General features: G+C 59.5%; 1 protein-coding gene and 1 long non-coding RNA gene across 5 annotated transcripts; one reads left to right on the top strand and one right to left on the bottom strand.

The window, feature by feature from the left end:
- Window positions 1–232: 232 nt before the first annotated feature.
- Window positions 233–21,496, bottom strand: SREBF1 (sterol regulatory element binding transcription factor 1). 3 transcript variants are annotated; one of them, XM_053212310.1, is made up of 19 exons: window positions 21,220–21,496; window positions 8,061–8,492; window positions 7,456–7,643; window positions 7,234–7,371; window positions 6,932–7,153; window positions 6,143–6,257; window positions 5,701–5,921; window positions 5,245–5,446; window positions 4,936–5,114; window positions 4,392–4,653; window positions 4,142–4,308; window positions 3,786–3,954; window positions 3,256–3,364; window positions 2,851–2,960; window positions 2,617–2,743; window positions 2,271–2,436; window positions 1,610–1,810; window positions 1,412–1,520; window positions 233–1,048 (listed from the first exon to the last, which is right to left on the bottom strand). In XM_053212310.1, the coding sequence occupies exons 1-19, from the start codon at window positions 21,308–21,310 to the stop codon at window positions 819–821; spliced, it is 3,438 nt and encodes a 1,145-aa protein (XP_053068285.1). In that variant the 5' UTR covers window positions 21,311–21,496; the 3' UTR covers window positions 233–818. The 3 variants fall into 3 exon arrangements, with proteins under 3 accessions (XP_053068285.1, XP_026903048.2, XP_026903050.2); XM_027047247.2 differs by having other exon boundaries at window positions 2,617–2,749; window positions 21,220–21,495; XM_027047249.2 differs by lacking the exon at window positions 21,220–21,496 and adding an exon at window positions 10,013–10,155 and having other exon boundaries at window positions 2,617–2,749.
- LOC106981425 (uncharacterized) lies at window positions 14,204–19,323 on the top strand. 2 transcript variants are annotated; one of them, XR_001431207.3, is made up of 4 exons: window positions 14,204–14,919; window positions 17,164–17,371; window positions 17,497–17,574; window positions 18,870–19,323. It is a non-coding gene; the product is annotated as an uncharacterized LOC106981425 (long non-coding RNA). The 2 variants fall into 2 exon arrangements; XR_001431206.3 differs by lacking the exon at window positions 14,204–14,919 and having other exon boundaries at window positions 16,912–17,371.
- Window positions 21,497–26,426: the final 4,930 nt, after the last annotated feature.

The following is a 26,426-nucleotide window of genomic DNA, read 5'->3' as shown; positions in this document are numbered from 1 at the left end:
CAGTCCAAGCGTGTGGCTCACAAATTGGAGGGATCCAGGTCACCGAGAGGTCGTACCCACAGGCCTCCCATATCGAAGGGGAAACTTTAGTCCCTAATGGCGGATAAGAGTGGGAAACCTTTGCCTGGGTCTAGGGCAGGAAGCGGGTGGGGAGGGGAGACCCAAAGGACCCCCTCTGGCTCTTCTAGCAGCAAAAGCGCACACCTTCCGCCCCCAAAGAACAAAACCCGGATTATAAATAATTTCATTTTTTATTCTCTGTACAAAACTTCTCACCTATGAAAATAAAGTTTGCAAAAGGCAAAGTAACACTTGAGCCTCAGAGGCCAGGAGGCTGGTGCGCCTGATCTACACTATGTACAAGTCTCTCCAGAAGGGAGAGAGGCGCCTTGGAGTAGGGCCCCCTTGCTGGCTGGGAAAGCCAAGTCAGCCCCCCTCAGCTCAGTGAAATGTACCCCTCTCTGAGACAGAAGGGGGGAAAAGCCACCGGGTGCCTACAGAGCCAGGAGGTGACATCGGCCGGCCAGGCCCCTGCAATCCCCCGATCGGCCACCAGAGGTCAGCACCATGCTGGCCGCCGCTCTTCCCTCTTCGGTTGGGGCGCAGTCGGGGTGGTGGGCTCGCGCCCCCTCCGGCCTCCCAGGTCAAGAGGCAGCAAAAGCACCTGAGTGCTTCCTATCTCCACCCACCCCCCCCCCCCCCCAGGAGACAGTGCCGTCCGTGGGTGGACCGTCTCTGTCGCTGCCTTTGGCCGTCGAGGCTCCGTCCCGGCACACAGGCCGAAGGATACCGGGGCGCTGGGGCCGCCGGCGAGGGGTCTAGCTGGAGGTGACGGTGGTCCCGCCGCCCAGGCGCATGAGCATTTGCTGGCAGTCATGCAGCAGGCGGCGATCGCCGAGCTTCTCGAGCGTGCGTGCCGCCTCGGCCAGCATGCCCACGCGCTGCCCTGGAGCCGACAGGAAGCCGGGGGGCAGGTAGCAGGAGGCCAGTAACAAGGCCTCGGCGTGCTCCCTCCGCGTGGGCCGCGGTTCCAGCTCCGCCGCCGCGCCTGTGCACACCGCACGCGCATCAGGGGCAGGGCCGTGCCGGGTGGGATCTCGGGGCCTGTCCGCGCCCCACTGGCCGCCCTCCCCGCGCGCCTCGAGGCGCACCGAGTGGAGCCTCAGACCCCTCCCCAGGGCCTGTCCCGTGCCACTGACTCAGAGAGGCGTGCACAGTCGTCCATCCACAGAGGATGGTGGCCCCCGGTGCATTTGACAGGTAGGACATCGCCATCAGGCAAGCACCACTAAGTCCCCTGGTCTCTGCTTCTCTTACCCAGTCTCCCTCCGCATCCATCACACCCCTGGGCGGAGAGGGGAGGGGAGGCGGGGCCAGGACCCGCCCCCTACCAGGGCGGTGCCCCTCTCACCTTTGCCGCAGGGGCCTGTCCTCCTCCTCAGACTGCGGTCCAGGAGCTGGTGTGTCCGCGTGGGGCTGGCCCCTGCCATTAGCCGGGCCGTGGCCTCGTGTAGGAACACCTGGGCACGAGGAGGCCGGGGGAGTCGGGGCTCAGGCCAGGCCCCGGCTCTCCCCGCACCTGCTGCTTCGTGGCCCCGTGGGCACTCACCCTCCGCATGGCAGGCCGGAAGCTCTGCGCCAGGCGCCTCAGGCCGCTCAGGTCCCGCTGGAAGCCACGCAGTTCGAGGGCGGAGGCCTGGGCCCCAGTGCCGGGGCCCTGCGAGGCCTGGGTGGGCGCGGGCGGCTGCTGCCGCCGCCACAGGCTAGTTCGTGCCACAAGGAGCAAGTCACACAGGAGCAGCTGCATGGCCTGGGGGTGGTGGGCAGGGCAGGGGTCAGCGGGGCTCCGGCTCTTGGAGGGGAAGGGTGGGGGCCCGCGGTGCCAGGGGCCGGCTCCGGGCTGCACTGCCGAGGCACTGCACCCGCCTCACTCACGTGCAATGCAACAGCAATGCACCGCGGGGCCGCCCGCCTCTCCAGGCCCCCACACCTGCCGCCTGCCACAGGGGCAGCCTCCAAAGAGGGCTCTGCCAGACCACTCACCCTACCCCTCCTCCTGGGGGTGGGGAAACTGAGGGCGGGGGCGGAGGGGTGGCCACTTTCCCCTGGACCCAAGCCTCAGCCAGAAAAGCAAGGCGAGCCGGGCCTCAAGTCCTGTACTGTCAGGCTAACAACCCCACAGTCTTCTGCAACCCAAGGAAGAACGTCCGGGGAGTGGAAAGGTGGCGACCGCCCCCCAGACCTGCGAGGCCCCCGGCACCAACCCTCACCTTGTCAATGGAGCCGCCAGCTGGTGTGGTGGCCAGGCTGTCCTGCAGGTACCCGCTGGCCTTCTCACAGATGGCCAGGCTGGCCGGACCAGACTCTGCCTTCCTGCGGCCCAGGACGGCCCGGGCAGCCTTGAAGGAGTGCAGAGCCGCCCTGGGCAGGGGTCTCCTGTTGGGGCCAGGGCAGAGCACTGATGGTCAGACCGGGCCCAGGCCCTCACTAAGCTCCCCACTGCCCTGGTTGTGGCTTCACGGGGAAGAAAAGGCGGTGACCCCAACGGCCCGGAACAAAGGCTGGGGGGAGCAGCACTGTGCTGGGGGAGGCCGGGAGGTTCCGGCCGGGACTCACTCGGACTCCTGCAGGGCGCGGGGCAGGTGTTCCACCAGCGGGTACAGCCGCTCGGCCGCCTCCTCGTCGCGCCTCAGCCAGTGGGTCACCACGGCCGTCAGTGAGGCCCACCACTTGGCCACGGGGTCTGTGCCTGTAGGGAGCAGAGGTGTGGGTGGGGAGGCTCCCTGCAACTCAGCCACACTGTACCTGAAGCTGAGCTGGGAGTCACAGGGCAGGGGCCTGGGGGCTCACCGGTGGCGGTGGCCATGCTGGAGCTGATGGAGAAGCTGCAGGCTGGGGCCCCGGCAGCATCAGAACAGCTGTTCAGCAGCTGCAGGTACCCAAGGGCGTCTGAGAATTCCCTGCATCAGAAGAGAGGACTGGCAGTCAGCGCAGGTGGCAGGGGGCCTGGGCAGGCCCCAGCCCTCCTCACCTCCCACCCGAGCGCAGCCTGATGTGCTAGCTGTACCATGCGGCCATCTCTTCCTGCCAAGCCGGGGCGGAAGCGGACCCAGGGAGGAACTGAGATGCGCCTGGGGCCACCCAGCGGGTGGACAGCAGCCCGGCTCTGGCCACCCACACAGGGCCCTGGACGTAGCCACTCCCAGACTTCACCGTGGAGGGCGCCTGCCTGCAGGGGAGCGTAGGGCCCCTCACCTGTCCCCATCAGCTGATCCAGGGCTGGGACTGGGTTGAGCCACACAATTCAGTGCTCGCTCCAAGAGGTGTTCGCGGAAGAGCTGAGTCACCTGGGCCAAGGGGTCCACTGCAGGGAGGAGTGGGTGAGCGGGGTGGGAGGAAGGGCCCCCACATCCACCTCTCCCCACCAAGTGCTCTTTCCTGGTCATGCAGGTGGGACAGATAAATGCTCCCACCCCTGTCCTTGGATAGGATGACCCACCTTGGCCAGTGTAGTCTACTTAATAACGTGCCTCTGTCAGCCTGTCCCCTTCCATCTGATCTCCTTACTGCACAATGAATGGTCTTGCTTGGGATCACCTCCCAAATCAACCACCTGCCCCCAAATCTCTGTCTCCCTTTTTGCTTCTGAGGAGCCCCCACTGAGACAGAGCCAGTCTTCCCGTTCCTGCAGCCTCCACAGCAATGACAGACGGGGGGCGTCATGGGCACGGGGGACAAAGGAAGAGGTGGGAGGACAGGGGATGGGCACAGGAGTGAGAGAGCACCTGGGTTGCCGGCCAAGCTGTACAGACTCTCCCTCGGGGCACTGCACACGGCCCAGTCCCCATCCACGAAGAAACGGTGGCCCACAGGGTGGCACAGCCACTGCATGGCAAGAGGCACCGAGCCACTCTGGGCCAGGCAGGCCTGGCGGGCACTACTCAGGAAGAAGCGCTGTAGGGGAGGGGAGCTGGGCTGTCACACTGGACCCAGACAGGGACTCAAAACCAGACCTTGGCCCGAGACCCGAGCTAGGCCCAGGAGCCCACCCGTGACCGACTGCCTCCTCCAGTGCAGCCCCTGGTCAGAGCTGCAGGGACACGCCCCCAGCCCTGTCCCCACCAGCCCGCCACCCACTCACTGTCAGAAAATGCAAGGCCCTCGGGAGACTGGTCTTGACCCTCAGCGCGACGGCCACATAGATCTCAGCCAGTGTGGCCAGGGATACGGCATCCCCCGCGCATTCCGCCAGGTTCAGGGCACTCAGTGCCAGGTTGACGGCAGCCAGGTGCCCGCCCGTGTACTTCCCTGAAAAATGGGCAGGATGTGAGGCCGGGGTGTGGGGCAGGGGCGGCAGGAGCCCCTCAGGCCCGGCTCCCCACCCTTCATACCCATGGTGTGCAGCTGGTGCAGCTTGTGGTAGGCGAGCGCTGCGTCTCGGGCGCTGGTGCGGGCATCCGCCTGCAGGGCGCAGTCCCTCTGAAGGCCCCCTGCCCGGCCTGCCAGCCAACGGCCCACCCACAGCCGTTGCAGCAGGTGGCGGATGAGGTTCCAGAGCAGGCTACAGGCCAGGTCCAGGTGGGAGGTGGGCAGTGGTCGGCCCAGCGCCCGCAGGGCCAGCCACAGCTGCTGGGCGGCCTGGGCAAAGTCCCCCTGGGGATGAGGGTTTGCCAGGTAAGGAAAGGGGTGTCAGGGAATCTGAGCACGCGATACCCCTCCTGCTCTGAAGATCCTTCCACCTTGGGCTGTGCACCATGACCCTAGTGTCCCCCACTCAATGGGAGTCTGAAGGCTAGACAGGAGTGGGGAAGACAGGGCCCGATTCACCATGACAGGGAAGGGACGGGGAGTGGCACCCAGCACTTTCCCGGGGGCTGCCTAAGTCCCGGCCCCGCCCAGTCCCCCCAACCCCACCTCCAGGCTCTGACCCCTTACCCGGGCCAGATCCAGGTCAGCCTGCTTGCGATGCCTCCAGAAGTGCACGGCGGGGCCTGAGTGGGGCCGTGTGACCGGCTCGCCGTAGACAAAGAGGAGCGCCAAGAAGACCAGCACCAGCAACCCATTGGTCAGCCAGACCAGTGGGGGCAGCAGCCAGGGGGCCCAGCCAGGGCCATCTGGGGGTAGACAGAAGGATGGGGAACCCAACTCCCCGGAAACCCAGAGCCCCAGCTCCACGGGCCTAGGGTCCCCCCGAGTATCCCTTCCCACCTCTCACCCAAAGATACCCACGCTGGCCTGTCCTACCTCTGCCCTCAGTGCCCAGCACGCTGCGCCCAGGACGGTAGTAGGTGCTGCTGGCATCCGAGGGGGTGGGGAGACCCCGGCTGGCCAGCAGGGAGGCCAAGGGGTTACAGGAGAGACAGAGGAAGACGAGTGTGCACAAGGCCAGGCGGGAACGGTCCAGCATGCCCCGGCCGTGAGGGGACAGCAGCTGCTCCGGCTTCACCTGGGGGGTGGTGGGCAGGTCAGGGAGGGCAGAGCGGGAGTGGCCCAGAGAGGATGGAACAAGGAAGAAGGGCTCAGCACTCTACCCACACTCACTGTGGGACCTCACATGACTACAGGCCTCGGTTTTTCTGTCTATAAAATGGGAGGTGGGATACGTTAGGGGCCTCTTCCTGACCTAGTCTTAGGGCTCAGATGTTATCACAGGGAGACGGGCGGGGTGGGGGGGGCGGGGCGGGAACGGCAGGACCCTACCTGGCTGTCCTCAAAGACTGGGCTGTCGGGCTCTGAGTCACTGCCACTGCCACCACTGCCACTACTCCTGCCGCCAAGGGACAAGGGGCTGCTCTGAGAGGGCGAGCCGGCGTCGGAGGGTGGCGGGCTCAGCGTGTCCACCACCTCGGGCTTCATGCCCTCCATGGGCACGTCTGTGTTTCCTCCACTGCCACAGGCTGATACCAGGTCCTTCAGAGATTCTGTGGGCCAGAAAGGAGCAGGGCTGGGGGTGAAGGCTAGGATACCCACTCCAAGTCAGCTTAGGGCCCTGTGGAGAGGGGAACTAGGAGGTTGCCCGGCTCTTGAAGGTCCAGTTGGGGCCAAAAGAGGGGCTAAGGGCCCTTATAGGGTTAGAGCTTAAGGGGCAGGCAGGCGCAGGGGAGGTGGGCAGAGCCAAGGGAGGGGTGAGGCCAGGACTCACTGCTTTTGTGCGCAGCCGTGCGGAGACTCAGGTTCTCCTGCTTGAGCTTCTGGTTGCTCTGTTGCAGGAAGCGGATATAATCGATGGCCTTGCGCAAGACAGCAGACTTGTTCAGCTGCAGGTGGTAGGAGACACACAGCACAGGGAGCGGGTCAGGCCTGGCAAGTAGGCACCTAAGCAAGGTGGGTGACGCTGCTTTACAACACCGCTGCCTCAGGCCCTTTGCATTTGCTATGTCTTCTACACGGAATGCTCTTCCCCCAGGAGAACCTGACTCCCCGGATGGGCATCAAGATTAATACGTAAAATGCATACAACGGTGTCTGGCTAACTGCTATTATCGTTACCGTTTTCATGCCTCACTCCCTCACTTCCTTCAGGTCTTTGCTTATGTAATGTCACCTTTGTGAGGTGGTTTAGATGTGCAACTCTCACCATCCCTCTTCCTGCTTTATTTTCCTCCACAGCACCTACTATCCCCATATGGCGTGCTCTAACGCTTACTTATTTATCCTGTTTCTTGTCACCCCCCGTCCCCCCTAGAACGACTGTTCCTAGAGAGCAGGGTTTTTGTCTGTCTGTTCGCTGCTCTATCCCCAGTACCTAAATTAGCGCCCCCCACACAGGGGAGCCTCCCTCCACGAAGTGCAGCTGAATCACTGGCCCTGGCCAGGCCCAAGGAGGCTAAAGCCCACGGCCCAGGCTCAGTCTCAATCCTTCTTTTTTCTTCCGGTCACCTCCTTCCCCAGGGTCACCCCAGAGAGCGCCTCTGAAAACTGCTGCCCGTACCTTCGCCTCAGTGCCCACCACCAGGTCCTTGAGCTCGACGATTTTGTCGTTGATGGAGGAGCGGTAGCGTTTCTCAATCGCGTTGTGGGCTGTGCGCTTCTCGCCACGGCTCTGGGCCGAGCCCGGGGCCTTGCCGCCGGCTGCCAGCCGGTTGATGGGCAGCTTCTCGGCGTCCACTACCAGCGGCACTGTGGCCAGGATGGTTCCTCCGCTCACCAGGGTCTAGAGGGCCGGTACGGGTCACCAGCCGGGCATGCACATGCACAGACCCCTTGACCTCCTGCCCCACCCATGCCACCGACCTGCAAGGGCCCTGTCTGTACAGCCGTGCCAGGGGCCAGGGAGCTGATACCCGCCGTCTTCACGGTGGCCGCCACGTCTGTTTTCATGGTCGTCAGAAGCAGAGAGTCCGCCTTGATGAAGTGGGGCTGCAGCAGGACCTGGGAGAGGGGGACGCCTCAGCCAAAAGCTGGGAGTCTGAACCGGGGCTGCCACCTTCCTGACACCCGGCCAGCCCTCCTCACCGGGACCTGCTGGATCTGCGAGGTCACGGTGGTTGTTCCAGGGGCTGCTGTGGGGGTGGCCGTGGCTGTCAACAGCTGCTGGGGGGCCGCATTCTGAACCTGGGTGTACAAGGAGACGGGCGGGACCCCTGGCAGGGAAGCCAGTGGCAGGCCAGGCAGCGGCTGCGGGGTGTTCCCTGGAGGGGTCCCTGCAGAGATAAAGGCTGGGGCTGCGGGCACAGGCTGCCCTAACCCACTTTCAACCTACCTTTCAGGGCCCTATCACCCTATGGCCTTGGATGAGTCATCACCCCCCGGGGCCTATTTCCTATGGGGACAACCCATGCCTAGAGCTCGAATGCAGATGTACAGGCTTTCCTGGTGGGCGTTTGTCTTTGGAAGGACGGCGTGGATGTGGACACCCCGGCAGAGTGGGAGGCAATGCTTCACCCCAAAATAACAAGAACACAAGGACTGCTAGTACCGGGGTGTCTGAGGCACTAGAGCAGAGGCCCAATGTCTAAAGTCTGCCAATTCCTCTCCCGAGACCGCAGCAGACCTTCCTCTCTGTGCTCCTGCTGTCCCCGCCCCCCATGCCCCGCCCCGCCCCGCCCCCCCCCCCTTACCTGTGGAGAAGCCTCCAGTGGGGCTGGGATAGCCCAACACAGGGGCAGAGCTGAACTGCGGTGGGGCTGGGGCCGGAAAGCTCTGGGGCAAGAGGGACCCCGGCAGGGGCTGTGGGGTTGGGGGCTGCAGGATAGTCGGCGGCAATGGCTCCTCCTTGATACCAGGCCCAGGGGAGAAGGCAGGCACAGACGGGTACATCTTCAAAGAGGTGGGTGCAGGCTGGGGAGGGGACAAGGGTGGAGGTGTCGCCTTGGGTCCCCCCAGGAAGCCTTCGAGTGGGGAGCTCATGGTGGCAGGAGATGGAGACAAGCTGCCCGGGGAGCTGGCATCAGGACTGGCAGGGTCTGTGCCCCCTGCCCCACCGCCAGCATAGGGTGGGTCGAACAGGCCCGGGAAGTCGCTGTCTTGGTTGTTGATGAGCTGAAGCATGTCTGGAGAAAGGAGAAGAGGCTGTGTGAGTGACAGCAGGGCAGGGGCTGGCCCCTGTACAGGGCATCATACACTCCCCGCCTCTTGTCCACACCACACAGCTGTACGTGTGGAGCAATGATGCAGAAATAGAAAGCCACCCACATAAGCCCGTGCCCCCAGACACACAGCCATTGCTTGGGCACCTGTGACACCTGAAGCAATGCCTGGTGCTTCGTATGTATCCAACAGTCCTTGCAACAACCGGACAAGGTCACAGCCCTGCAGGGACCCGGTCCCACGAGGCCCATTCACTTGCCCCACACCTACGCTGAGGCAGAATTGGGGCTTAGGCCCAGGACTGCGGACGTCAGGGCTGCCATCACCAACCCATTCCTCTGTGGAACAGGCCGAGGCTTGGGGCTGAGCCAGCCGCTGGCCACGTGTGTGCCAACCAGTGTGTCCCTGCGTGTTCTGGGCGCAAGCCCAGACCGACCCTGCAGCCAAGCAGCCTCGAGACCAGGCCATTCAGTTTCCCCTCTATAAAAGCGAATGCTGTCTGTCCTGACTCCTTCCTCCTCGTACAGACTGGGACACACTCCCCGCCACTTGCCCCAGCCTCTGCCCCAGCTGGCGGGAGACTAGCTGCCTGGCTGTGTTGGCCCGGGGCCCTCTAACCCAGCAGGGGCAGCCACCCACTGGGTTAAAGTGCTCTGCAGGACCCACGAGCACAGCCCTGGGACCCCCGCGGGCCCCCGAGGTCCCCAGCCTGAGCTCCGGGCCCTGCTCGCCACTGTTGGCCTGGGCCAACAGCCTCCTCTCACGGGGCCTCAGTTTCCTCGTCTGTACAACAAGAAAAGATGAAGCCCTTCACGGCAGGGCTGCCCCAAGGTTTTGCGGGACAGGAAGCTGGCCCCCCCCCCCCCCCGTGGGACTCACTGTTGCCTGCCTCCTTCCTACTGACAGGTGCCCAGGCAGGGAGGGGACCTCCTTATGGGCTGCAGCAGCATGAGGCGGGGGTGCCGGGCTCAGTCTCCCTGGGTCCTCCAATGGAAACACCCCATGGGTCCGCGGGGGGCGGGGGGGGGGGGTTTGATGCAGGTGGGAAACGCATACGCACTTTCACTTGCGGGGCTTTCCATCCCTCACCCCAGCCCTCATGAGCCCCTCTGACAGATGGTGAAACCGAGGCCCTGAAAGAAAAACTGAATCCAGGTCTGGGATCCCAGATTTGACTCACGGGAGCGGGGTGGGGGGCGCTGGGAGACGGGACAGCAGGACTCCTCCCTGGAGGACTTGGGAAGGCCACCCTCTCACTCCAAACGCCTGGGTGGGGGTAAATAATGGGGGGGTGGGGGTGGCCCACCAACTCCAGTGAGAGCCGGGAACTGGCACTCCGCCCCCTCAGGAACTGGCTCTTCCTATTGGGAGCTCCACAGCCACTGCATACACACGCCCCCCTCTGAGGGAACCAGGGGTGGTGACCCCGCAGCGGAGGTGGAGGCTCTGTGATAAAGGGGTGGGGGGGTCCTCCAAAAAATACCTTCGAACGTGCAATCCATGGCTCCGCGGCCCGCGCCCGCCGCCCCTTCGGGGCGCCCCGGCGGCTGGCCTGCCGGTCTCCGCGCACCGCAGACCACCTGTCAGGGCTCCGCCGCGCTTTAAAGCCCGCCGAGCGCCCCGCCCCCCGCCTCGCCCCGCCCCCGCCGGCTCCGCCCCCCCCGGGGCCGCGGGCCGGGCATGGGGTGAGCGCGCGCGGCCAATCAGCGACCGCGCCACTGCCCCACTAGGGCCCCGCCCCTGCCCCCGCCCCACCCCCGACGGCGGCTAGGGCTCGGGTTTCACCCCGCCGCACTGAATGGGGCCGGGGTTACTCGCGGGCGCGGGCCCTTAACCCGTTCGGCGCCGACACCCGCCGGGGTTACTGGCGGTCACCGGCCCCTTTAAGCCCCCAGCTCCGACCACATCCGCGAAGCGCCGCGGAGTGGGCTCGGGACCGGGAGGCCCCCGGAAGGGATGCCCCAACACTCTTTGGAAATCGCTGACACTCTGGGCGGCTCCCCACCCCTAGGCCTCAGTTTGCTTCTCTAGACAATGGGATGATCACATCTCCTTGGGCCTCTAATGAGAAAAGTGAAGGAGAAAATGGGTGCTGCGCTCAGTACCAAGAAGCGCTGACGTAAGGCCAAGGGCCTCCTGGTCTTAGGTGTGGGGGACCTTCCCTTCCTGGGCCATCCCCCAGCACATGGATGACTAATAACTGGCCAGAGCCGGGAAACTGAGGCCCAGAGTGAGGAAGGAAGACCCTTATCCCAAACTACTCATTCAGGTAATACTGGAACCTGAGTCCTCTGTCTGCACAGATGTCCTTTTGCAGAGAAATCTGGGTTTGGGGTGGAGGGAAGGAGGTCAGCAAAGTCTGCCCTGGCCCCCAAGGTCTCCGCCGCCCCCCCCCCCCCCAGCAATCGCCAGGTATAGCCTGACTCACTTATTCACTGCAGGGTCCTGGGAGCCCAAGAGGCAGCCTAATCCCTGGGACAGAAGGTAAAGAAGGCATGGGTGACGGGCTCTGGGGGTCTTTTGAGGAGGTACCTAGGACTGCCTCCCCTTCTGAGTAAGGTCAAAGTTCGACACACATACAGATGAACAGAGCCTGGCAAGCGGCCCAGGTTGGCAGTTTGGGCTTTTGTGGCCAAACAGACCACCAGCAAGTCCTGCCCCAGCCTTCAACTGTAGCACGGGGGCTTGCCCCTCCTCTGTCTCTGTCTCCTGCGGCCTTGGAGGGTGGCTGAATCCTGGGCAGGCAGGCAGGCAGGCATGGCAGAGTGAGCAGCGTGTTCAGGCCTGGAGTCCCTCCTGCCCCCAATCTCTCTCCCTCTCCACCAGCCTATAAACAAGGAAACTCAGCCCCATCTCCCTTACACACATCTACTTCCTGATCTTTCTAGATCTTTCCACGGCTTTGGAGGGGGTGCCAAGGATAAGGAAATTCTCTAGCACCTCCACCTCCCTCTCTCCTCAGCTTATGGGTGTTCACACCCTCTCTCACCGCCCCCCCCCCCCAAAAAACAAAACAAAGCATTGCTGCTGGAAAGACTGTGATCTCATCCAAAGCATTGCTGCTGGAAAGACTGAAGACAGGTTAGACACCAAGGCCTGAATTCCACGCACAAGTTTCAAAAGCAGACCCTCACGGCTCTGTTCTTCCTTACCACGTTCCCCAGTTTTTGAGCCCAGAATGTGGCAGGACCGACAAGTAAATACTGGCCTGAAACTTTTCAGGGCAGGGCCAGGGCCAGCCCTGAGGGTGTCAGGCCTGGGACACCCACTTCCTGTCTCATCCTTCTCTTCCCTTCTCCACAGTTTCATGCCTTTTTGTTTTCCATTTCCCACATCTTTGTGCGCTGCCCCCATTCCATCCTGAGGAGGTAGGAGGGAGAATGGTCACCCAATGCCCCCCTGAGGGTAGCAGGAGTCAGGAAAGTCTCTTGAGAGGGGGCGCTGGCCATGGGGCAGAGGACACGGTCTAAACTAAGATGCAGCGGGAAAGAGGGCCTGCGTGTCACAAGGCATCTGGTGGCATATGAGGGGCCAGCCTCTCCCCGAACTCACGGCCTGAGCAGCCCCCCATCTCACTCTCCCCTGGAGCTGAACGTGCCCGCCAATTCCTGCAGAAGCTGGGTGCCAGAGCTAAGAGGGGGGGTAAATTTGAGAGCAAGCCCTACAGCCCACCTCTTCCCCATACGGCCAACGGGGCGGGCCTTCCCTCTGTGCCTCACCTGCCATGTAATCCCAGGCAGGTCCCTCCCCTTCTCTGAGCCTCCACCCCTGGTCTCCAGAGGTGACAGGGGTGGGGTTCGAGAAGAGCAAGCATATTTACTGCAGCAGTATTTACAAAAGCCAAATTATGGAAGCAGCCCAAGTGCCCATCAACAGCTGAAAGAAAAATGAACATATACAATGGAATATTACTCGGCCATCAAAAAGAATGAACTACTGCCATTTGCAACGACATGGATGGAGTTGGAGAGTGTGATGCTAAATGAAAGAAGTCAGCCTGAGAAAAACAAATACCATACGCTTTCACTCATATGTGGAATTTAAAAAACCAAAGAGAAAAAAGACAAAGCAAAAAAGAGACTCTTAACTACAGAGAACTAACTGGTGGTTACCAGAGGGGAGGAGGGTGGGGGTGGGGATGGATGAAGGACGTGGCAGGGATTAAGAGCACACTTATCAGGATGAGCACTGAGTAATGTATAGGATTGCTGAATCACTATATGGTATACCTGAAATTAATATAACATTGTAGGTTCACTAAAAAAAAATGAAAAAAAAAAATAATAAGAGAGCAAGTGTATGAAACACCCAGCATTCAGCAAGATCTCAATAAACGTTAGTCCCTCTGCAGCAAATAAAATGGTCTAGAACTGTTAAGGCAGGTAGTGAGTTGCCCATTACTTGCAACATTCAAGTCAGAGCTCCGTGACCATTTAATGAAGATCGTTTTACGCAGAGTAAATTGGGCTGGGACTAGGGCGAGGCAAGAGAAGTGCCCAAGACAGCAGGCCCCAAAAAGCTGGCCATGGCTCCCAAGTGGTGGACCCTTCTCCAGTGAGCTGAACACTAGGCTTCCGGCATAAAGAGAGACTCAGAAGGCCCGAAGGTCCATGCCCTTGAACACAAGGAAGAAAAGGAGGCATAGACTCTGAGCCTCAGTGGGCCCATCTCGCACCCCCTCCAATCTTTCACCTTCCTCACCTCCTCCCCAAGCCTGGATTCCTCCCTTTTCCTCTCCTTTCTCCAGTCCTGCCCTGATTGTAGCAGGGCCCAACAGGAAACCTGAGCCCCTCTCCCTCCCTGGTTCTACCTTGAAACCTCCTTTGGAAGGCAGATGTGGGGCAGCCTTTTATTCTGTGGCCTGTTTATTCTGTGTGAGGCCATGATGGAAATCTTGGGAGGACCCAATACCACCAACTGGCAGGAGCCCAGATCTGATCATCACAGAAGCCTCCAGCCCATCCAACCTTCATGAGGCCTTGAACCCCAAACAAGCTCTGTGTGCAAGCCTCTTAAGATAGGGAGCTCACCACCTCCCTCACATGGCCTGGTCCGTGAAGCCCAGAGTTGTCTCTCTGACGGTATCTACTGCCTTTTCTTGAGTGTCTACTGTGTGTCAGGCCTTTGCCAGGACTGAGGGTACAGGGACAAAGCATAAAGGCCTTCCCTCGTGGAACTTACGTTCCAGTGACCGACAGTCTGCAAATACATGGAGGAATTGTGGGTACAGATGGTGACGGGGACCATGAAGAAACAGAGGCCACATAAAGACAGTGCGAGGGGCCGCTACACATGTGATCAGCAAGCCTCTCTGAGGAGGTAACATCTGAGTAGAGGCCTGAATGAAAGAGGCCAGGAGGGAGGAAGAATGTCCGGAGCAGAAGGAACAGCAAGTACAAAGGCCCTGAGGTAGACACAAGCTTGGTGTGATGATGCTGAGACAGCAAGGAGGCCAGTGTCGCCAGAGCAAAGGGAGCAAAGAGGGGACAGAGTTCAGGGAGGCAGCCAGGAAGCTGAGATTCCAGGCTGTCTGTTGCCTGAGCCAAGGACACCAATTCTCCAGGAAATGGGCAGGAAAAGGATTTGCAAACTGTCCCGTGCAATGCAGATCACAAAGTTGCACAACTCTGAGGAACAGTGAAGGATATAAAGCCGCACCGTCACAGGAGAGGACATGGGACAGGGCTTATAGGACGCCCGCAGCATTCCACCTCTGCCTGCTTCAAGGGCACGAGGCAGGGATGGGACACTCGCCGAACATTCTGGGAAGCCAGGGCTACGCTCTGCCTGCCATTCATTCCTGCTGCTCCTACCAGTGCCTCCTTGATCCTCCTGAGGATTCAGGTCAGCAGGTTTGCACGACCTCAGCTGGCCATGGATGCAACGGGGACAAACTGTCCTTTGTGCACTCGGGGCTGCCTGGGGGTGCAAATGTGTGCTGGCTCTTCCTGGAAGAGGATGGGCCCATGGCTGCAGCCCCAGCATACCTGGGCATGGGCCCTCGAGACGGACCAGGAAACTAAGGCTCAGAGAGAGGCCGTGTGTCCAAGTGGCTGCCTCTGCCAAGGAGAGAATCTGGGACTCAGACACAGGTCCACCGACCCCAGAGTCCACACTGGTCAGCTCCAGCCTGCCAGAGACAGGAGAGGGCCCTCGCTCCAGCCTGGCTCTGCCCCAACCTGCTGGCAGCACTTGTATCCGGTCAGGAGGTGTGTGTGGTGTGCAAGAACGGAAGAGGAGGCAGCACAAAGCTCAGTAAGGCTCAGCTCTGGCACTGCCCCTTCCCGGAGGCCTTCCTGACCACCATTAGTGGCCGGGCCTTGCCTCGGAGGGCCCGAACCCTGGCATCACTCAGTACAGGGCTGAGCACAGAGGGGACGAGAATCAGAGGTTTGTACAGCCAGCCAGCCACCGTCCCGCTGCCGGTCTCCGGCCACAGGGCTCTCTCCCTGCCTCACTTTCCCCGTCTGCTTTCCGAACACGCCATGCTATTTGGGGCTACCATGCATTCGCCCAGGCTGTTCCCTCTGCCAGGAATGCCCTTCCCGGTAGCCTTTGTCTACCTAGCAAACTACTGCTCCTCTTTCAAAACGCGATCTGATGTCACCTTCTCAGGTTCTTCCCTCCTCTGTGTCACTCCACACGCTAGTTCCCAACTGCACACACCAAACAACCCTGAACGTGACCCGGAAGATGGCCACTATACCAGGTGCGAGGAAGCACCAACTCAGACATCTTGTCATAGGTGAAGGCTTGGGGCACCTACTCATCATTTTGGCAGCTGAAAACCAACCCAGGGCCCGAGACAGTGGCAGTCTGGGGGCAGTCCCCTACCGCTGGGCAGCTGTCCCCTGTCTAAACAGTAGTGCTGTACATCTATTTCCCCCTTTTGGGTTGTTTCCCTGCAGCCTGCTTTCAACCTGAAGAGGATGTATTGGTTCGAAGGCCACGTGCTGCTGTTTTGTTTAATGTTTATTTAGTTTTGAGACAGAGAGAGAGAGAGAGAGAGAGAGAGAGAGAATCCCAAATCCCAAGCAGGCTCAGGGCTGTCAGCACAGAGCCTGACATAGGGCTCATTTTCACAAGCCGTGAGATCACGACCCGAGCCAAAATCAAGAGTCAGACATTTAACTGACTGAGCCACCCAGGCGCCCCTAGTCTCTTTATCTTTAATGGTAGCTGAGGACTGGGTGTTGCTCCCCTGGGGATCGGGCAGGGGGAGAGGTGAGAGGCTCCCCACTTTACCCAGCCCCACCTTGTCTCCCAAGCAGAGAGCCAGAATCAAAAATGGTGGGTGCTCAGTACTTGGAACCACAGTCCATAGAAACTTCCAACATAGGATCCCTGGATAATAAGCTAAACATATTAGGTGCCGGGTCCTGGTTAAGTGCTCTAAAGGATGAAAATTGGTTGAGGGCCTACTATGTGTCCTGTGCTACGTAAGCCCTTGATCTAAATGAGCTCATTTAGAGGCTGAGCTCTAAATGGGCTGAGCTCTAATGGGCTGATTGCCCACAACTCCAAGAAAAGGTTTTCATTTGTTTGTTTGTTTGTTTGTTTGTTTAGACAGAGAGATCACGTGAGAAGGGTACAGGGGCAAAGGAAGAGAGAAAGAATCTCAAGCAGGCTCCGTGCACAGTGAGGAGCCGGACATGGGGCTCGATCCTACGACCCCTGGAATCATGACCTGAGCTGAAATCAAGAGTCTGAGCCACCCAGGCACCCACAAGAAGATGCTTCTATCATTATTCTTAGTACACTGAGGAAAATCTGAAGGCCAGATAGGTTAAGCCACTTGTTCATGGTCACACAGCAGGGGTTGAATTTGAAGACCCCTGCGATCTGGTGGGAACCCCAGAGCCCTAGGAGGGGTAGGCCTGGCATGTGACTGGGAGGGACAGGCTTGCTGGGAGAGAGCTGGAGTGTCACTTGGGGGGAGGGGGTGAGCTTGAGCAGGGTTCCAGGTGGGGGTGGGCCTTTCCAGGCCACACACTGTCCCTGTGCCACCTCCCAAACTCAGCAGGGGAACCACACACCTGGAGCCAGCCTCAAAGACCACCCCGCCCCTTCAAGGGCGCCTGGGTGGCTCAGTCGGTTAAGCTTCTGACTTGGTTTCAGCTCAGGTCATGCATGATCTCATGGTTCATGAGTTCCAGCCCTGCGTCGGGCTCTGCGCTTACAGGATGGAGCCTGCTTGGGATTCTTTTTCTACCTCTTTCTCTGTGCCTCCCCGGCTCGTGCATGTCTCTCTCTCTCTCTCTCTCTCTCTCTCTCTCCCTCTCTCAAAAAAATAAACATTAAAAAAAATTTTTTTGAAGATACCCCCCTGTGGGAGCCCCAAATCTGTCTCTAAGGCTCTCCTGCCTCCCCTCACACAACCCCCTCTGTGTAGCCACATGGGACATCGGTGTCACACGAATGCCGTCCTGGTCGGGTCTGGGGATCAAAGGGCACATCCACAGGGCCGATGGCTGGCAAGAGACAAGGCCAGAGATACTTCCTCTGGCCAGTCAGTGCTGCCATTCCCAACTGAGCTGCACCTGTTGTTCAGACAAAGTCCAGATCCCAGTCCTCCGCCTGGCGGTGACCCCTGCCTGGGGTTGACCAGGTCACTCAGGATGTTTGCGTCCACAGCGAAGTGAACATTGGACAGGAGGTAACCCCCAGACACCTCAACCTACTCCCAGCATGCCTCTGTCCATCCCCCCGAAGAGACAGGTCTGGTAAGCCCTGCAGGTCAGGAACGCCATGCCGGGACAAAGGAACCTTATCTTGGGGGCACTGGGGAGCCATCGCTGTTTGGGGACTGAGGAGTTGTATGCCCGGAGCTGAGAGCTGGACCGTAAGCAGTCTTGCACTGTATTTCCTCTTAGTGGGACTGGGGGAAGAACCGGGCGTGAGATTAACACGGGGAGAGGTGGGGAGGGGGGTGGCAGAATGGCCCCCAATGTGTGTTCTCTCCACCAGGACTGCCCCGGAGCCAGAAAACAGCCAGACAGGCCTGGGCTGAGACCTAGAAGGCAGGCCCTCCTGTGGTTTATTCAGGTACCTTGGTGGACCCCAGGGCCGGGAGAGTGCCAGAAAACACTGCCAGTGCTGAGCTGGGGCGGGGAGGGGTGAGATCCAGGAAGGCCACCCTGTCTGGGAGGACTGCCGGGGTATGAAAAAGAGTGAAGGTGGGGATACCCGGGCAGAGAGGAGAATGAACTGTGCCACCAAAGGCTTCAAATAAACCAGCGCCCCCAGGGTGACTACTCAGCCCGGCCCCTGCCGGAATCTCACGGCCACTTGCCTCTCCGGCATTTAAAAGCATGTACAAGATCTGAGAAATTAATCAGAGAAGCGAAACCTGCCGGGGGCTTAACACTAATCCCAAACATGGCACAGGACTGCTCTCCCGTTGCCTCCACCCACTGCCACAAGGACCCCCCAAAGCACAGAGCCAGAACAGGAGGCCCTGGGAGGAGACGGAGCTCGCCGGAGGTTGGGGTGTACCGGGCCCAGGCAATGCCTTCACCCACAGAACTAAGGGCTCATGCTGGCAGCTCCGCCCCCAAACCCGTCATAGGACAGAGGGTTTGGCAAAGCTGGGCATCAGGGCTGGGTGGAGCTCAAGGCCTTTGGCCCCTTGCCTGGTGACAGTCCTCGTCTCATGACTCAAGGCTGCTCTGGGCTGGGAGAGGGAGGTGACAGCGTGGCCTCTGACCCTTCTTTGACCTACTCCCAGGCCCCCAGCATAGCCCCACATGGAGCAGCCTCCAGGGCTCCCTGTTCTATTGCTTCCCACCCCCACCCCCACCCCCACTCTTAGGAGTACAGCAGTTAAGAGCGTGGCCTCTGGAGTCCACAGCTTGAGTTTGAATCCTGGTTCTGCCAGGTTCTGGCTATGTGACCTCAGGCAAGTCACTTAACCTCTCTGTGTGCCTCAAGGCACTCACTCATCTGTAAGATGAAGATCTGAAGTCTACCCCACTCAGGGTTGTCAGGGGGACCAATGGTCAGCTAGGTGCCAGGATACAGTAAGTGTTCAGTTAGTGTTGTGACTCCCCCACTCCAGCGGCCAGAGGAAGCTTCCGACATATAACCCAGGCATGGCAACGCCTTGCTCCAATCCCCCCCAGGGCTCCCCACTGCCTCCGAGATTCAGTCCATCTACCCTTTCAGGCACTCGAGGCCTGCCTGGCCTACCCCTCAACCTTCTGGCATCTCAGGGGACCTGGAGACCGTACCTTTCCCACACCCAAGTCACATCTCTCTAGACCCTGAATCTGCCTCTCTCCAAGGACAGGGTAAAAGCCTCACAAGTAGGCCTGGTCTCTGACTATAAATTCCCCTCCCAGAACGTCTGCCTACACAACTAAAGAAGGATCCATCCAAGCAAAGACTGGCCTGGGGTGTCCCCTGCAGTACAGTTTATAAGAACAGAACAACCTGGATGTCCATCAATGAGGGACCCAGTAGATAAACCAAGGAACTCGACTGCTGCCTGGCTGTAGTTACAGGAACAAAGCAAGTTATAACCTGCTGTGAGCTAATGGACCCTATTCTCTATAAAAGTATACATTAGCGGTTGCCTGGGCTGGGTGTGGAAGGCTGGGTGTGGACCAGGGAGCAGTTGTAAATAGAGGGGATGAAAATGTTCCACAACTAACTGGTGATGGTCAACACAACTTGGTCAACGTAAAAACTTATTGTACACTTAAAATGGGTAAATCTTACGACAGGTAAATTGTACCTCAATGATGTTTTCAAAAAGTAGATCACAAGTGTAGAGCCATTCAAAAACAAATATATATATATATATATATATATATATATATATATATATATGGACATACACAGAAAATAATCCCCCACATAATTAACACAGCTTATCTCTGCGTGATGGGTTTAAGGAAGATTTTGGTTGTTTGTTTTTTTTATTTTTGCTCACCTGCACTTTCTAATTTTTCTATAATGCAAAGAGATCCTCTGTGTAACTGGCGGGGGCGGGGGGCAGGGGGCGGACAGAAAGTTTGGATAAAAGCTGAGAAATCTACTGTGGCAGGCAAACGTCAAGCCCCAACCAGCAAGAGGCCCCAGTGTTTTCCCCTTCTCTCACAGAGTAGAGCTGATGCCTAATTGCCCCCAGCCCCCAATGGCTGGGAGGGCCTGGCCTTTGGGCCTCAGGACCTAATGCTTCTATGAGTCAATAAGAAAGGTCTATGCCAGACCTGTGTTCTGGACACACCTGCCCTGATTCCATTCTCCCAACTCCCCTAGGAAGGGAAGCATTTGTATCCAGAGTGGGAAACTGAGGCACAGAGGTTGAGAGAGCTTGGGCAGGACGTCAAAGTAAGTGAGTAGTGTCCAGATTCAAGTCCTGCTTTGGAAAAGCCCCACAATCAGGGTGTCTCCTCCCAGACCCTCCCCTGGCCTGGCCCGTGGGGAAGGGGAGCTGATAAGACCCCAGGCTGACAGCCAGCTGAGCTACCATGCAAGGCTGCAGTAAGACAGGAGTGGGTGACTTAGATGTGCCTGTTTTGGTAACCCCCATGGTGCCACGGGCTCCATGGACATGTCTGTCTAGGTTGTGGGAGGTTTGAGTCCTGTGCTCTTGGCCTCAGGTTCCCCATCGACCAACCGCAATTTAGCCGGTGTTGCTGAAACTGCGAAGCGACCACGGAGGGCAGTCTGCTGGGGGCTGTGGTTTGCCCTATCTACAAAGTGGGGCCACAGCCTCCCAAATGGTACCTGCCGCACTGTCCCCAAACCCCTCCTCTGTCAAGCAAACAATGATGCTTTCAAAGATGTGAGTAAACCTCAGTCCTAGTCCGCCCTCCAGCCCACAGGGGATCCTCTTTTTATCAACTGTCCCAACCTCACCTCCAGTGCATTCCTCTTAACTCCTCAAACTCGGGGCCTTCGCCCTTGCCACGCCCTCGGCTGGGAAAACATCCTTTCCAGGAGGGCCCGGGGCTGACTCTCAGTCTCAGCTCAAAAGTCTGCTCAATGAGGTCTCACCCCACCCCTGCTCCACCCCAGCTTGCAACTAAATATCCGTTTGCGGTTTTTCTGGTGGATTTACGTGCTCCCAAGAAAAGGAGGATCCCAGGCCGGCCTGTGAACCCCCCCCCCTCCGCACAACGCCTAGGAAACGGCCTGGCATTCAGTAAATGTTGAATGAATTTTTGCAGAAGCGATGCCCGTCTTGGACCAGGGGAACCGGACGGGGGCGGGGTGGAGGGGAGAGGGAGGAGAGACAGGAGGAAGCGCCGCGCGCATGCGCGTGAGCTCTGAGCCGAGCTGAACTCTCAGGCCGGAGGGAATGACCGCGAGTAACCCTGAGCTGACGTCAAGGCTGGAGCAGGGGCGGGGCCTCGGCGACGCCCAGGTCTCAAGCTCCCGCCTCGGCCAACACTGGGCTGAGGACTCACGGGCTGCGCGGCGCGGGGCCCGGGACGCTCAGAGGCGCACGTGCCCGGCCCTGAGCCTCCAAGAGACCCGGCGAGGCGTGGCCCGAGACGCCAGGGCGGGCACAGGGACGCTCGGAGCGGTCTGGACAAGGAGGCCCACAGCGCGCGGCCCAGAGACGCGGGGAAGCCCCGCGCAAGCAGTACAGAGCCGGCGCCCCGCGCCGGCCGGGGAGACAAAGGCCGGTCGCCGCCTGAGCTCCCGGCTCCCGCGGAGCCCAAGCGGCCCTTGACGTACCTTCGATGTCGGTCAGCAGCGCCGCGTCCAGCTCGCACGGCTCGGCCAGCGCCTGCTCCAAGGCCGCTTCGCTGAAGGGCGGCTCGTCCATGGCGCAGTTGCCTCCTCCGGGCGGCCCGCCGGGCCCGCCGCCGCGTACGGACTTTCGCAGCGAGTGTCGCGTCCGCCGGCCCCGACCCGCTGCCGCCGCCGCGCGCGTTCGCGTCCTGTCCTGGCCCCGGTGGCGGCCGGGCGCCGGCGAAAAGTTCCTCGGAAACTGGGTTCCCCCGCTGTGGCTCCGCAGGGAGGGCGGGGCGGAGGCGGGGCCCTGTCGGGAGGCCCCGCCCCCTAGGGTAGCCGGCCCCACCCTACCTGGAGAGAGCCGGGACCAGGCCACCGGGTCAGCCTCGAAAACCTACCTCCAACCGGCCCCTCCATCAGTGTGCCCTCCAGTCATTCATTTTATCCAGCCTCTGGCCCACTGCTGCAGGGACGCTCGGGCAGGCAATGGGCCCTCCCTGGGCCTCAGTTTCTCCAACACCAAGCAAGGGGTCTGGGTGGAAACTCCAGGACAGGGCCTGTCCCAAATGTCTCTGGACCTGGGGCTGGTGAGCTGTGGGGTCTGGACAAGTCTCACTTCCTAGATTTGGCTCTTTAGAACAAGACAGATCTGTCCAAGATAGAGCGAGCTGTAAAGACCTGCTGTGAGCTCTCCTGCCAACTCTGTGCTTTAGTTTCATCAGCTGGAACTGGAGCTTGGTGCTGCTTCTCCATAGGCTGGTTGGGATGTTAGTGATTACATGGGGGGGGGTGGGGGGGCAGGGGGCTGGGCCTGTGAGATCAGTCTGCAACCCCCACCCCCCACCCCCAGTTTCCTTAGATCAGATTGGTCTCCTGATAAGAGGATAGCCCAAAGGGAGCCTGGAAAAGACAATTTCCCTTCCTGATTTAATCAGGTTTCCTCCCAGATCCAGCTGTGGTGACAGTACAGGCAGGGATTTGGGAGCCAGTGGACCCAGTACAGCCCCTGGAGGTGAGCTGGCCTCAGTAACCAGGAACACAGGAAGACCCAGAGTTCTAACTGCCCAAGCACACAGTTACCCAGGGACAACAACAGGGCTTCAGGGCTATCTGACTCCAAACTCGGTGCTTAGCACTGGCGGCAGCCAGAATGGGGACACAAGGAAGAGGTGGATTGTGCTTTAGACTTGAGCCAGGTTGCCCTGGATCATGACAGGCTGGGTCTGGGTCGGAGGAGGCAGTTTCGCTAGGAAAATGGCTGGAGGCCAAACCCTGGGCCCTGTGGACTGGGGACAGAGCTAGGTGGCAAGGGAGGGACCCATGGAGACGGATTGAGATAAAATAGAACATTTGAGTATCGGAAACTGGAAAGGCAGTGAGCTGCCTGTCCCTGGAAGTATGCAAGTGGAGAGTAGCCAAGAAGACCCATCAGAGGTCTGGACCCCCAGTCTCTCCTAGCCCCTGACCTCAGTGAGTCATGCCAGCCCCAATACTGTCTTGCTCAGGCTCCAGATATAGCTTGTCTGGCCACACCTTCTGAGGGAGTAAAATCAGTGGGGCACTTTAGAAGGGGGGGTGCCTTGGCCAGGAGAGACTTGGAGGCCCAAGTCCCAAGGGCTCAGCCTGTACATGCAGCTCTCTTTGTTTCCCTCCCAGAAGTGGCTGCTGTGGAAAATTACCCAGAACAAGAGTGGCCAGAAGCCATGGGGGTCTCCAAACCGCATCTGCCCCCCAAATGGCCCTGCTCTGGCATCCGCCCAAGGATCTAGATGAACTTCTGCTGGGGAGCATAGAGGGATCTGTGTTCTCCCCAACCATCTTTCATCTTGCCCCCCTACCCAGTCCCTTACCACCCCAAGCAGGAGCCAAGCACCCAGGAGGCCTTGGGAATCTGGTGACTAACCTGAAAATTCTAACAGTCCTTCCCAGGGAGAGGAGTGGGGAGAAGAGTGGGTACTGAGTGAAGCCTATGAAGGCCACATTTTCCAGGGGCGCCTGGGTGGTTCAGGTCACGATCTTACCGGTGTCGGTCGTGAGCGATCTCACGGTTAGTAAGTTAGAGCCCTACATAGGGCACTGACAGCTCAGAGCCTGGACCCTGCTTCAGATCCTGTGTCTCCCTCTCTCTCTGCCCCCCCCCGCTCGCTCTCTCTCTCTCTCTCAAAAATAAACATTAAAAAGGGGGGGGGGCACCTGGGTGGCTCAGTCAGTTAAGCATCTGACTTCGGCTCAGGTCATGATCTCGCGATTTGATTCATGAGTTCGAACCCCACGTGGGGCTCTGTGCTGACAGCTTAGAGCCTGGAGAAGACTGCTTGGGATTCTGTGTCTCCCTCTCTCTCTGCCCCTCCCCCACTCATGCTCTGTCTCTGTCTCTCTCTTTCAAAAATAAATAACATTAAAAACAAACAAACACCTTTTTCCAGAGTCAGGATGCTGGCCTGGCTTTTCACCTGCTTGCTTAGTGACCTGGAGCCCTTCCACTTTTCTGAGTCTCGGCTGTTGGATTGTGAAATGAGAATAACCCTTCCTGCGTCACTCTGCAGAGGCAGGTAGGGTGTGTTGGAGTCATCATCACAACATACCTGCCTCACCGTTCTTTAAATGAATTTACCAGATATGTAAAGAGCATGAGTCAATAAATGTGCATGCCATAACTTCAGGAGTTAGGAGAAAGAGGGTAAGGCAGGGTCAACAGAGACCTGCAGCCAGGCTAGAAATGCCAATTGAAATTGAAGCCCCTGCCATGGGTGATAGTTGGGGTGGGGGGTGCTTTATACCTTTGCAACCTAAAAGACAAAAAACTTTGCTTCACAGCCTTACGTTGCCAAGGGCAATTCTCAAGGTGAGAGTGAGGAAAGACAGGATGGGGCTCCGCAGTTCTCAGGGAAAGCTCTTGGTGGCTCCTCCCCCTAAATAGCTTGAGACTCCCAAACAAGCCCCCCAGACCTCTCTTGGCTGGAGTGATCCGAACTCACACAAGGAAGGAGTGTGCCAGGGCACGGAGGCGCACAGCCGTGGTGATGTGGTGATGCCCCCCCACCCCCACCCCGTCCTAGTGTGTCTAGGAGGGGCAGGGGTCCCAGCCTGGCCGACAGTGATGCTGGCAGGCTGTGTCTGCACTGGCAACAATCTTTGAACGCTTACCAGTGTTAACCCATGTTTTCCTCCCAACAATCCCAGGAGGACGGGGCTGTAATTCCCATTTTACAGATAAGGGCACTGAGGCACTGGGAGGTAAAGCGACTTGCCCACGCCCGCACAGCGCTGTCGTCCCTGATTTTCTCAGGGTTTGGGCAGCCGGAGGAGCGGTGCTGGCTCCTCACCCGGGGCAGGGCAGCGGCCGGAGACCCAGGGGAGTTGGGGCGCGGAGCCAGACAAACCCCGCCCCCACGGGCCGGGGCGCAGCCAATGGACGCCCGGCCCCGAGTGGGGTGACGCGGCGTCAGCGCGAAACTCCCGGGAGCCGGGCCCTGGGTCACATGCACCGCGCCCGTTCGACCCGGGGTGGGAGTGGGGCGGGACCGCGGTGCGGGCTGGCAGGGTCCGGGCCCTTGGGACCAGTTGGGCCTGCTCTTTCGGCCCGGCCTCCAGGCCAGACACCTGGCTGGGACTGCCGCCAGGTGTGCGTCCGGACACGGGGGCGGGGCTGACCGGGGACGGCACCGTCCCCTGCCCGGGGCCCCTGTAGTCCCGGGACTCTCCGGGCTGTGAGGCCCGCCCAGCTCCCAGAGGCTGGGTCACCCAGCGGGGCCCCTGCCCGACCTCGGCTTTGCCAACTGTGAAATAGGGGTACCAAGACATTTTGGGCACGGACAGGGCCTCGGCTACTCATCTTGGCGGAGCTCAAGGATGGGTAGAGGGGCAGGCACTAGCGTTGCCAGGGCTGCTGGCACTGTGCAACCCTGGGCATTGCCCAGGAGAATACTAAGACCCCTCCCCACTCCAGGAGTCCCCCTGCAACCCTGCCTGCCCCCATGTATCCTTCATTTCTGCAGTAGCTAAGCTAGCACCTGCTCAGGTTAGGGGGCCAAGCAGCACAGAGCCAGCCTGGGACTCTTGCTCGCTCTTTCTCCATCTGGACGGCTGTTGACATGGATGATTCTGGTCCTAGATGACCCTATATTCTCATTCCGTGTTGACCTCTGCTATGCACTGGACAAATTATTTCTAGCCCTCTCTGAGCTTCTTTGGGTCAGCTTTGCCCAAAGCACCTCACTAACAGAGGTCACTTCCAGGTTCATCAGTGAGTCATTCAACAGATACTCCACCAAAGATCCGGTAGAACCACCAATTCTGCTGCACCGTGAGGGATGAAGCTGACAGCAGTAAAGAATGGGGGGGGGGGGGGGCGGGGGGACGTTTGTCCCCTGGGTGCTAACAGGCTATCTGGGGTGAGGCCAGATGTAGACTCAGGGGGAGTCACAGAATGAGGTGGGTTGAATTGGTAGCAGGAAGAGTACATGGGGACCCCCAAGACATCATCTGACCTCCACAAGCCAAATCCAATTCTGCGTGGGTTCTGATTTTGAATTAATTGTCAAGTGTGGAAGATTCCACTTAAAGGCTGGATTTCTGGTTTTTCTTGAAAAATGAGAATTTTGAGTAACCCTGGGCTCCACAACTGGGTGCCTTGTAGCCAGGGCTGTGACACCCCCGCCACAGTCCCTATCAGCCCCCAGGTATCACACCTGGGCCACTTCACTCATAAATGAATGTGTAATAAAAAGGCCCCTATAGGCATTGGGTTTACCACCCATGATCCCAATTTATAGATCAGGGGAGTATACACCAGGAAGGAGCAAGGACTTGTTCAGGGACCCACAGTGAAGCCTGCAACCCCTGCTAGGGTGCTCTTAGAGAGGGCGTGGGGGCGAGAAGGGGACGGCACCGGGCAGAGGAGTCCACTCGGTTTCCAGAAACATCCCGCTGACCCCCTAGTGCCGAAAGCAGAGATTTTGCTTGCTGGGATGCCTAGGGCCCGGGCATGGAGGCCCTGACCAGACTCCCCTGAGGGCCACCCAACAAAAATGGGCAGGGGCTCCTCTGAAATAAAGTGGAATTTCTGGGTGGCTCATGCCTATTCAAGTCCTCTTGTTCTGCCCCTGGTCCCTGGGGACCCTAAGGAGACTCTTTTCTTGGAAAGGAGATGGGTTGGAAAAAGACTGTGCTCCTCAGGTGCTTTAGCGTGTGACTGGCGAGCAGGG

Source organism: Acinonyx jubatus, chromosome E1 (assembly GCF_027475565.1).
Source record: "Acinonyx jubatus isolate Ajub_Pintada_27869175 chromosome E1, VMU_Ajub_asm_v1.0, whole genome shotgun sequence".
Classification (NCBI taxonomy): domain Eukaryota; kingdom Metazoa; phylum Chordata; class Mammalia; order Carnivora; family Felidae; genus Acinonyx; species Acinonyx jubatus.
This window is presented reverse-complemented; position numbering and strand designations above follow the sequence as displayed.